Below are 10,922 nucleotides of genomic sequence, written 5' to 3'. Positions count from 1 at the left end.
TATCCTGTCTGAAATCTGGCTGATCTCTTCCATGATCTGAAGTGTATTTTGCAGTCAGAAGAAAGAAAATAGGGAAGTAAAAAAGAGAATTAGATGGCATAGACAGGTGACTCCAGGTAGGGCAGCACTCCAGCACTGGCGGGGGCAGCTGACATTTTTCCCTCATGCCAAGGAAACCTCACTGGGCCTTAGAAGGAGTCCTGAAAGTTGAGCCTCATTTGCTTCAAGTTGAATCTACCTGTCTAGAAGCTTTCTATTACTTTCTCCCTTACCCCCCCCTCCAATTATTTGAAGTTATCATTTATTGGGTATTTGCTTTGTGCCAGCCACATATATGCTTGTCAATTTTTCTCAACCTTGTTAACACATTAGAATTATTTAAGAAGCTTTTTTTCCCCAAATATATTTCTATTGATTTCAGAGAGGAAGGGAGAGGAAAAGGGAGATAGAAACATCAATGATGAGAGAGAATCATTGATCAGCTACTTCCTGCATACCCCACACTAGGGATTGATCCTGCAACCCAGGCATGTGCCCTGACCAGGCATCAGACTGTGACCTGCTGGTTCATAGGTCAATGTTCACCCACTGAGCCACGCTGGCCAGGCCTAGCATCCATTCTTGTGAATTACTTTTAGATATGGGGAGGATGGAAAATAGGCAAATTATTTTTTGTGTTTAAAAGAAAAAGAAGTAGAATTTCCAATTGCTTTAGTTAGCCAAGATGAATGTTCCAATTGGAAATTATAGTTTATTATACACTAGAGGCCCGGTGCATGAAATTCATGCACGGGGGAGGGGGCCCCCTCAGCCCAGCCTGCACCCTCTCCAATCTGGGACATCCCTCTCACAATCCTGGACTACTGGCTCCTAACCGATCACCTGCCTGCCTGCCTGGTCGCCCCTAACTGCCCCCCCCCCCCCCCGCTGGCCTGATCACCCCTCACTGCCTCTGCATGCCAGCCTGATCGCCCCTAACTGCCCTCAGCTGCTGGCTAGGTCACTCCCAACTGCCCCCTCCCTGCTGGCCTGGTTGCTCTTAACTGCCCCTGCCAGCCTGGTCACCCCTTACTGCCCCCCCCCCCCCCCCCCGCCAGCCTGGTCACCCCACACAGCCTGCTGTTCAGTCGTTTGGTTGTCCCTCACTAATCCCCCTGGTGGCCTGGTCGTAGGCAGCCATCTTGTGAGGGCGTGAGGGTTAATTTGCATATTACCTCTTTATTATATAAGCTGTGTCATTATTAATTTTTGAGTACTATGTATAAGACATGGACTTGGCATTGTGGACAGATACAATTAAATTTTTCTCAGTATCTTTTTCTTTTGTCTAGCCTACCTTGCCTCCAACAAATACAGTGGCCAGAATAAGGCTATTGCAGCCAGAAAGATCTGGATTAAATTTTTTCTCTGTCACTTATTAGTTATTGGGTACTTTTTAGTACATTTGGTTCTGTCCACAAAGACATTTGGTCCATATCAAATGTTCCTTGATATTTGGTCGTCAAAAAGGTCCATGCTTAGAAAACATCCCTGGGTTAAAACAGCCCATCACATTTATTTATGCTTTTGATTTATAGGATTAATACATAAAAAATACTATCATGTTTTAGTGCTCCAAAAAATGTGACAGTCTAGTTTAGAAAGGTTTAGAAGCAACATAATCTAGTGGCAGAAATACAGACTCTTAAACCAGACTATTTGGATATGAATCCCAGCATTACTATTTACTAGCTGTGTGACTTGTAGTAAGCTATTTAACCTGCATGGACCTTACTGATGAACAGAATAAACTGGTGATTATAATAGAATCAGGGGCATAGAAAGGGAGTGGACTGACTATTCTTGGGGGGTAAGGGGTGTGGGGGATGCGGGAAGAGACTGAACAAAAATCGTGCACCTATGGATGAGGACAGTTGGCAGGGGTGTGTGGACAGAGGGTGGGGTGGGAACCGGGTGGAGGGGAGCTATGGGGGGAAAAAGCAACAACTGCAATAATCTGAACAATAAAGATTTAATTTAAAAAAATGAATCAACAGTACTGGATAACAATGTAATTCTCAACTCAGAAGCTGCCTCAAGATTAGGTGCATCTTCAGTTAATGTAACAGGAAGGGTGGGGTGGGAACGAGGTAGAGGAGAGCTAGGGGGGGAGGGGGGAGGAACATCTGTAATAATCTGAACAATAAAGATTTTTTTTTTTTTAAAAAAAGCAATAGATTTTATCTTATTAATTGCATCCCCTCACAAATAGACCTCAGGTCACCAGATGTGTAGACACAATGAGATTTTTTGTTGTTTATAGTCTTTAATTGAAATGATAAAGGAAATAGATTTAAAAACAAAACCAAATAGCTATTTCAGGTCTAGATTAAGAGGTGGCACCAGGTGTGGGACTCACATTTTGAGTGGCCACCTGTGGTGCGACTTCGATGATCCAGGGTTTGTCTATGATTCTGGCTGTACAATTGCCCTTCTCTACGATACCTATAATCCATGCTTGGTGACCTCCACCATATTTGGGAGACTTTATCTCTGCACAGAACCGAGCTGCTTGCTCACATGGAAAACAGATTAGAAGGCCTCCTGATGTCTCCAGGCATGTCCAATGCATGAGGCCAAACATGTTTCCCCAGGCCTTGCTCACAGCAGCCATCTTGGCCAGGACAGGGAGGCTGTGAATCACAAAGGACACCTCGTTCCTCTGCTGTTTAGCTAGGTTCTGTGCATAGCCCAGAATTCCAAAGCCAGTGATATCAGTGGCAGCATGTCACTGAACGTGTGCATGAGTCCAGTAGCTGTTCTGTTGAGCCTTGCCATATTCATCATCGCCTCCTGGTATGCCAACTCCACATCTTCTTGAGTGACCACTAGTTTAATTTTATTCCACTTTTCAAGAATATCCAACCACTGGTGCACAGCCACCCAGGGGCTTTGTCAGAACCAGCATGTCCCCAGGCACTGCGTTATCTGGAATGAAGAATTCATTGGGCTGGCAGACAGTTGTAGCCACTCCTCCCAAAACAATCCAGGGGTTTACCACTGTTTGCCCGTTACAGACGCTTCTGCCTCCTCTGCTGCATCTTTAAAACCTTGTATATTTAGGGGCATCACTTTATCCCTTTTCCTACCAGTCATTTTATTACTGATTCCAAGGAGCATCAGCATATTGTCACATTCTGTGACCCACATTGCATAGAGGTCACTGAATACATTAGCACATGCTATCCTGCCCATCATATAAAGGTCGACAACATGATAAATGTACTCTGTGGTTTGCACCAAGGAAAGACCACTATGCCTCAAAGGAATGACACAAGTATCCATCCCAATGCCAAGCTTTGGCATAACTGCTTCCAGAAACTGCTCATCTTCTTGGAAGTGGTTCTCTTGTAAGGATTCCAGCAATTTCTGCAGGACATCTTGGGGCACTTTGCAGCCAGTGCCCTTCAGTTCAGTAAATCTTGTTAATCGGAAGCTCTTGTCCAATTCATAACTTTCTGGGTTAAAAGACTACCATGTAGACATGGTTCTTGGGTGTACACACCTCACAGCTGGGCCCCTCTCCTCCCTCTCTTAGTCCACTGGATTCTTCAGATACACCTACCTCCAAGCCCCTAAGTCCAGGACACCAACAATGGAAGGGACATGGTGAGGTGGGCGCACCGACCAGGCATTCACCATAAAACACACATCGGGGCACAGAAATCCAGAACACCTTGAATCTCAGGCTGTTGCTTTTAAAGGCCAATGGGGCCTGGGTTCTTCGTGCAGCCTGGCAGGGGAGGCAGCACAGTATCGCTGGCAGGGCCATGCCCAAATGCCCCCCAATGTGGCGACAGCAGGGAACCGCATGTGGCCCACTGGCTGGCCCACGCCTGGCCCGGACGCCCGGGTTCAGTCGGCACCACGCCAAGGGACCCCCTTTTCTTTTTAAAAATATTTTTGCTTTTTCCTCCCTGGCTGCTTGAAGTTCAACCATCATCATGAATGACACAGTAACTATCCGAACCAGGAAGTTCATGACCAACAGACTACTTCAGCGGAAGCAAATGGGCATTGACGTCCTTCACCCTGGGAAGGCAACAGTACCCAAGATAGAAATCCGGGAAAAACTAGCCAAAATGTGTAAGACTACACCTGATATCATCTTTGTGTTTGGATTCAGAACCCACTATGTTGGTGGCAAGACAACTGGCTTTGGCATGATTTACGGTTCCTTGGATTACGCAAAGAAAAACGAACCCAAACACAGACTTACAAGACATGGCCTATATGAGAAGACAACCTCAAGAAAACAGAACATAAGAACAGAATGAAGAAAGTCAGGGGGACTGCAAAGGCCCATGTTGGTGCTGGCAAAAAGGAGTAAAGATTCTTCAGTGACTTCATCTGTGATGATTGTGCAGATTTTTCATAAGAGGATTAATAAACTAAATTTTTATGTGAAAAAAATGTTTTTCATTGATTTCAGAAAGGGAGAGGGAGAGATAGAAACATCAATGATGAAAATCATTGATTGGCTGCTTCCTGTACACCCTCTACTGGGGATGGAGCCCACAACCTGAGCATGTGCCCTGACCAGGAATTGAACCAGCATCCTGGTTCATAGGTCGACGCTCAACTATTGAGCCACTCCAGCTGGGCTTCATCTTTATATTTCTAATGTCTGGGACTTGGTAAGCACAAAGAGACAGAAAGAACCTTGTTCATGGAATCCAAATACTCTGATTTGAATCTTCACTACCTACTACTTGTCTAGGAATAATTCATTTAACTTCCAAGACCCTCAGTTCCTACAATAGTAAAGTCAAGGTAATACCGCTTTCAACTATTGTGAGGATTAAAGGAGACAATAATTTAGGGAAGTGTCTGGAATGTATGTGGTCAATCAATATGGGCTAAAATTTATGTAAATATTTTTCAATATTATTTAAATAAAGGGGTATCTATTAACCTAAGTATCCTATAACAATGTAGTTTTGCAAAGTTTATAAGATCTGCTATGAGTCTACGTGACAAGTTCTTTAAGAAAATACATAGAGCCCTAACCTGTTTGGCTCAGTGGATAGAGCGTCGGCCTGCGGACTCAAGCGTCCCAGGTTCGATTCCAGTCAGGGGCATGTACCTTGGTTGCAGGCACATTCCCAGTAGGGAGTGTGCAGGAGGCAGCTGATTGATGTGTCTCTCTCATCGATGTTACTAACTCTCTATCCCTCTCCCTTAAAAAAAAAAAAAAAAAAAAGGCAAATACATAGAAAATAAGTTTATGGACTTATTAAAGGAAATTAATTTGCTAGCTCCTTGGCCAGGACTTTTTACTTTGAAATATAATCAGGTGAGATTTAAAAGAAATTATTGATATATGAATTTAAGCATCCTACATGGGACATAGGACAATAAATTCACGTTGATACATGCAAAAACTATTCTGGCCCTGGCTGGTGTGGCTCAATTGGTTGAGTGTCATCCTGTGCATCGAAGGGCCAAAGGTTCAATTGCTAGTCAGGGCACATACCTAGGTTTTTGAGTTCAATCTCTGGTTGGAGCATATACAAGAGGCAACTAATGGATGTTTCTCTTTCATATTGATGTACCCCTCTCTCTCTCTAAAATCAGTAATAATAGCAATTTTTAAAAAACCCAACCATAACCTCAGGTGAGGATTAAAAACCACCACCAACAAAAAACACAGATTGCTAAGGTCCCACCCAGAGTTTTTTTACTCAGTAGGTCTGGGATGGGGCCTGAGAATCTGAATTTCTGACCAGTTTTCAGGTGATGTTAATGTTGCTGGTCCCTGAACCACACTTTGAAAATAACGGTTAGAGCATTTTTTTTATTTCCCTCCCTACTTCACCTGCCTAATTTCGCATTTAATCTTCAGTCCTTCCCTCACCACAGAACATAGTGCTCCATGGCACAGTGCTCCATGGTACTTAACCCTATCACATAACTTACCACATGATATTGTAATGTCCTATTTATGTGTGCTTCTCTCCTACCAGACTACTATCCTCAGCACCGAACACGATGGATAAGCAGGGGCTACTGCAAATACATTTCAAGGGGAGAATCTGGTAACATGAGAATCTTACAATTGTGCATTTCCCTTGACCCAGCAATTATATTTCTATGAATTTATTGGAAGTCATCAGGTATATGTATACATTTATGTGTATGAATAGTCACCTGGTATTGTTTATACAAGTGAAAAACTGTCCAACCATTTTGGGATTGGTTGAACATCTCATATCTATTAAGTGCCATCACACTCATTAAAAAGGATTGTGTAATCTTTTAATTTACCTGGAATTATAGGAGACATTAGTGGGAGAACATACTAGTAATATGATGACATTTTTCTATTAAAAGAAAATGTCACGTGTATGCATGGCAAGTCTCCAAGTTCATATAGCACTGTTAAATTATTTCTGGATGGCGAGATGGAGGCTGCGTTTAACTTTCTTTTACATACGTTTTATGTACTTTGGTACACTTTTGCAGGGAGCAGGCATTTTTTAAAAAGCAGCTTCCTTCTTAGGATCAGAAAATACAAGGAAACTATAGAATCGGGCGAGGATTCCACCCACTCGGGGGCTGAGGTAGGGTGAAGGGGCTCGGCGACCGGAAACACGCCTCGTGGGTCCTCGGGAATTCTGGGTAACGCACGGATACCACATTACCTCACGAAGAAGAAACCATTTAAAAGAAAAATACCTCTTGCCTTTAACACATCTATTAATCTGAGCGCAGAGAGCCGTTTCTATCCTGAGAAGCTAGAAGGGGAGGTGAGGCGAGTGAAGGTTTCTTTCTTTAAAATGAAAAGGCCTTCCTTGCTCTTCCCCGCCCCCCACTTCCCCGCAGTCTGAAGGGCTTCGAATTCCCCTTGGGGAAGGCCGTTTCCATGGGTGACGATTCGCGGGAATGCGGTGAAAGGAGCGTCGGCAAGTCCACCATTGTGTTCGAACGCCGCCGTGAAGGAGGACGCACGCGCGCAGTGCGGCTGGGGGCGTACAGGCGAGGCGCGCCCTGATTGGCCCACTGGGCTTCAGGCTCGGCGCTCCGAGGCCAGGGCGGGACGGAGCCGCGCGCGTGCGCAGAATCGTCTCTGCGCGCGGGGCAGTTCGTCCCCATTCCCTAGTAGGCGCTTCGGGGAACTGAGCGAGGGGCTTAATGCCTGCCCCGGAGAACGGAGTGGGTTAAATGTCCTCGCACCCGTAACTAGCAGGCTCTTCTCCGAGGCTTGGCCCAGTGCGGGCCTGAGATGGAGGAAGAGGCGAGGCCCAGGCGGAAAGGTCGGGTCCGGGGCTGGCGATTGCCTGCGTAGTGAAGGGCTGGGCAGGCCGGTGCGGGAGGGGAGGGGCAGGGGGTGGGGGCGAGAGGAGGGACCGCCTGTCCCCACAGAGCCCCGCTAGGGACTTCAGTGAACAGTGAAACCTCTAAGATAATTGTTGAGGAGGTGGAGGGTCACTTAACTAAGACTTGACTAAGCTTAAGCTTGTGTTTGGAGTACGGGTTGGTAACCAACGTTTGGATGACTATATGGTCTTTGGGTTTGAGGTATCAATAGGACATGCCTGTGGAAATGTTTACATGAAGTCTTTTAAGGCAATCTTTGTGAATTACCTGTAAAAAAAAAAAATGGGTCCCTGATTTGTTACTTTAGGACATTCAAAACAATTGGTAAAGTGTTATAAAATTAGTTATCTTCTCTTTGGCTAATCATATATATGATGATTAGCTTATAGTTTTGCTCTAACAGTCTACCATTTCGAGTCCCAGAGAGTGTAGAAGAATCACAAAGTTGTGGAAGAGTAAAACCTCCACTAGAGGCCTGGGACCGGGGTAAAGCTTTCAGATTAAAGATTTCCAGATCACATGGAGAATGATGATCAGAGGCTAGAGTCATATGTATTATTTTAAGGGCTGCCCGACAGTCTATCATACTTATATATTAGGGCAGTAGAGAAGATTATGAGTTTTTTAAACAAGCCTCGGTTTAGCCCCAGCTGGATAGAGTGTAAGCCTGGGGATTGGAGGGTCCCAGGTTCCATTCTGGTTAAGGGCACATGGCAGGTTGCGGGCTCCATCCCCAGTAGGGGGCAGCCAATCAATGATTCTCTCTCATCACTGATGCTTCTATCTCTCTCTCCCTCTCCCTTTCTCTCTGAAATCAATAAAAATATATTTTAAAAAACAACAAACCATAACATGGCTTTCTTAAAAATATGTTTTTAAAAAAACAAGCCTTAATTTAAATTCTAGTTTCCTCAAAACTTAGCAGTGTGACTAGAGGTAGTTATTGATGAGCCTTGCTCATCAATAAAATGCTAAGTAATCAGGTTCCCAATACCATAATTTATGTATTACCATAATTTTAATCTGTTAGTAATACCATAATTTTAACCTTTCTCCTCTTTTCTGGACATTTAATATTGTTTCTTGTCAGAGTCTTTATGCTGGAGTCCAAGAATTGTTAAGGTCCGGATTTTAGGATCTTCGTCCACAGGCTTTAAAAAAAGTTTTTAATGTTCATTTACAGTGATTAAGCCTTAGGGAATTGACTTACAAGGGCTGATTTTAAAATGCCAATTCATTAATAAACTGACCAACACCTCTATTGGTTGCTTAGAATGCATTGTTTTTAGTATTTTACTAAAAGCACACTTCCTATTTCTTCCTTTCTATTTTGCCTTTTTTTGTGTGTCTTCTTGTCTCACTATTTTGAACACTGTATTGTTCATTCCTCTTCAGTTTGTATTGATCCTGAGTGATATAACTTTGGCCATGAAGTATTCCAGAATCCTATTGGCAGAAGTCTGTGTAGGAGGAATGACAGCTGGAGGAAAAGTCACCCAATAGGCATAGGCTCCAAGGAAAGGCTAGCAGTCCAAATAGAAAGGTCCAAGAGAATAATCAGCAAATATGATTCCCATCTGATGGACAGGGGTAGTATAACAGAAGGGATTTTGAGACAGACAGTTTTTTAGGTTCAGGATCAGGGCAAAAACAGTGACAAGAAGATCCATTTTTGGTGACAGAGGAAGTAGCCAGCTACTGAAAGACAATGGGGAAAAAACAAATCCATTGGGAAATATTGGCAGGATTTACAAGGTTAGGGTTTAAAGTCAGGCTCCAGCCCCCGCAGGGAGCTGAATTTGAAAACCAGTAGTCAGGATTGAGGTTTAGTCTGACAGACTGGCCACATCTTGAGGGAAAGCTACTCGTTTGTAAATATGCCCAGGGTTAATTGCCAGGGTGGAAGAAAGGACTGTTCTCAGTCCCTCTCACTTGTGCAGAGACAGAAGGCAGCTCACCTCAAGGATCAGTTCAGGAACATGGAAAGGTTTTAGTCATAAAATATGCTGTGCACAAGGAAATGCCTCCATAATAAGTATTATTTATAGTAAAATTGTATAAACTGTTTCCAAGATTTCTTGTTGAAAATCAGTATCACCTGATCAGTCAGGATTCAGGAAACAGGTGGTACCATCAAACTGGGTAATTCAGGATCTATAATGATAAAAGCATAACATACTATAGACCAGACAGCTGAACGACCTTCTGGATGTCCTTCTGTACGACCTTCTGTGGACAAAGCCAAGGCTGTGAGGGCTGAGGTGAGCTGCTGCGGCTGTGAGGGCCGATCCCCTTACATGAATTTCGTGCATCAGGCCTCTAGTAGTTTAATAAAGAGGTTATTTATGCCCTGGCTGGCCAGTGTTGTTCAGTGGTTAAAGCATTGACCCTTGCACTGGATTGCAGATTCCCTGCCCTGGTCAGGCCATGTGGCAGAGGCAACCAATCGATGTGTCTCTCTCACATCGATGTTTCTCTCCCTCTCCCTCCCTTCCTTCTACTCCCTATAAAAATCAATGGGAAGCCAGAACGGGTTTGACTCAGTGGATAGAGCGTCGGCCTGCGGACTCAAGGGTCCCGGGTTCGATTCCGGTGAAGGGCATGTACCTTAGTCGCGGGCACATCCCCAGTGGGAGATGTGCAGGAGGCAGCTGGTCGATGTTTCTCTCTCATCGATGTTTCTGACTCTGTATCTCTCTCTCTTCCTCTCTGTAAAAAATCAATAAAATATATTTTAAAAAATCAATGGGAAAATATCCTTGGTGAGGATTAATAACAACAAAAGGGTATTTATAAAGGCAAGGTTTAGAAAAGACTAGGATGTTGTAGTACCCATGGCTAGTAACAGCAGGGAGCTGATACCATCTCTAAGCTAGAAAAGGGAAGGAATGGTGGCTGAATCCCCTTGAAGACCTATGCTATGACAGCCCACTGATAGGAGTGGTGATTTTAGCAGAGGGGAACCGCCAACATGGCTATGTGGCAGGGAGGGAGCCAGGGAAATAAACATCCTTTCCTCACTCTTTTACCAATTTCCTACCAGTATCAGCCCCCCTCCAGAGTCTCTGAACACAACTAGAAGTCAGAGTGTAAAGTGACACAGTCCATATAGGTCAGCCTCTCAGGGCACAGAGTGGGCTAGAGAATGAATCTGAAGGGAAAATAGATTATCTGTGGTGTGTAGGTTCTCATTAAATCTAACCAAAGTCTCGCTTTCCAGGCCTGAGTATCTTGGGTTTTTCATCCTTTTTTGCCTGTGTCATCAACATCTTGGATTTTAGGCTTACTTTTCTTTGGGGCATATGGTCCTCTATCCACTAAACTCACACCCCCTGTGGAAGAGTCAAAATGTAATCATGTCTGAGCCTCTGAGCTGTCACTTGGTTCAATCAAAGCCACAGCTGCCCCAGAAAAGGAAATCTGGTTCCTATAAGAGGGGCAAAGCCTATAGGAGCTCTTCCTACCTCCTTAACCATGATTACCTTTAATTTAATGAAGGTATAGGCAGTTCTATAAAGCCTGTGAGGAAACAGGATTAGCTCCAGAGGCAGCCCTTCCCCAAC

At 44.2% G+C, this 10,922-nt stretch overlaps 1 protein-coding gene and 1 pseudogene across 2 annotated transcripts; one reads left to right on the top strand and one right to left on the bottom strand.

Annotated features, from left to right (window-relative positions):
• Positions 1 to 2,368: 2,368 nt before the first annotated feature.
• On the bottom strand, positions 2,369 to 3,504 carry LOC308526459 (selenide, water dikinase 1-like; annotated as a pseudogene). Its single transcript has one exon. The product of its transcript is annotated as a selenide, water dikinase 1-like (transcript).
• A 479-nt stretch (positions 3,505 to 3,983) lies between these two features.
• LOC308525766 (small ribosomal subunit protein eS24-like) lies at positions 3,984 to 4,316 on the top strand (the record flags this gene model as incomplete). Its single annotated transcript, XM_081100601.1, has 1 exon — positions 3,984 to 4,316. The coding sequence occupies one exon, from the start codon at positions 3,984 to 3,986 to the stop codon at positions 4,314 to 4,316; it is 333 nt and encodes a 110-aa protein (XP_080956727.1).
• Between the last annotated feature and the right edge of the window lie 6,606 nt (positions 4,317 to 10,922).

This window comes from Myotis nattereri, assembly GCF_964212035.1.
Source record: "Myotis nattereri genome assembly, chromosome: 10".
NCBI classification, from domain to species: domain Eukaryota; kingdom Metazoa; phylum Chordata; class Mammalia; order Chiroptera; family Vespertilionidae; genus Myotis; species Myotis nattereri.
Note: the sequence above shows the minus strand (reverse complement) of the source record. Positions and strands in the feature narration are given on the sequence as shown.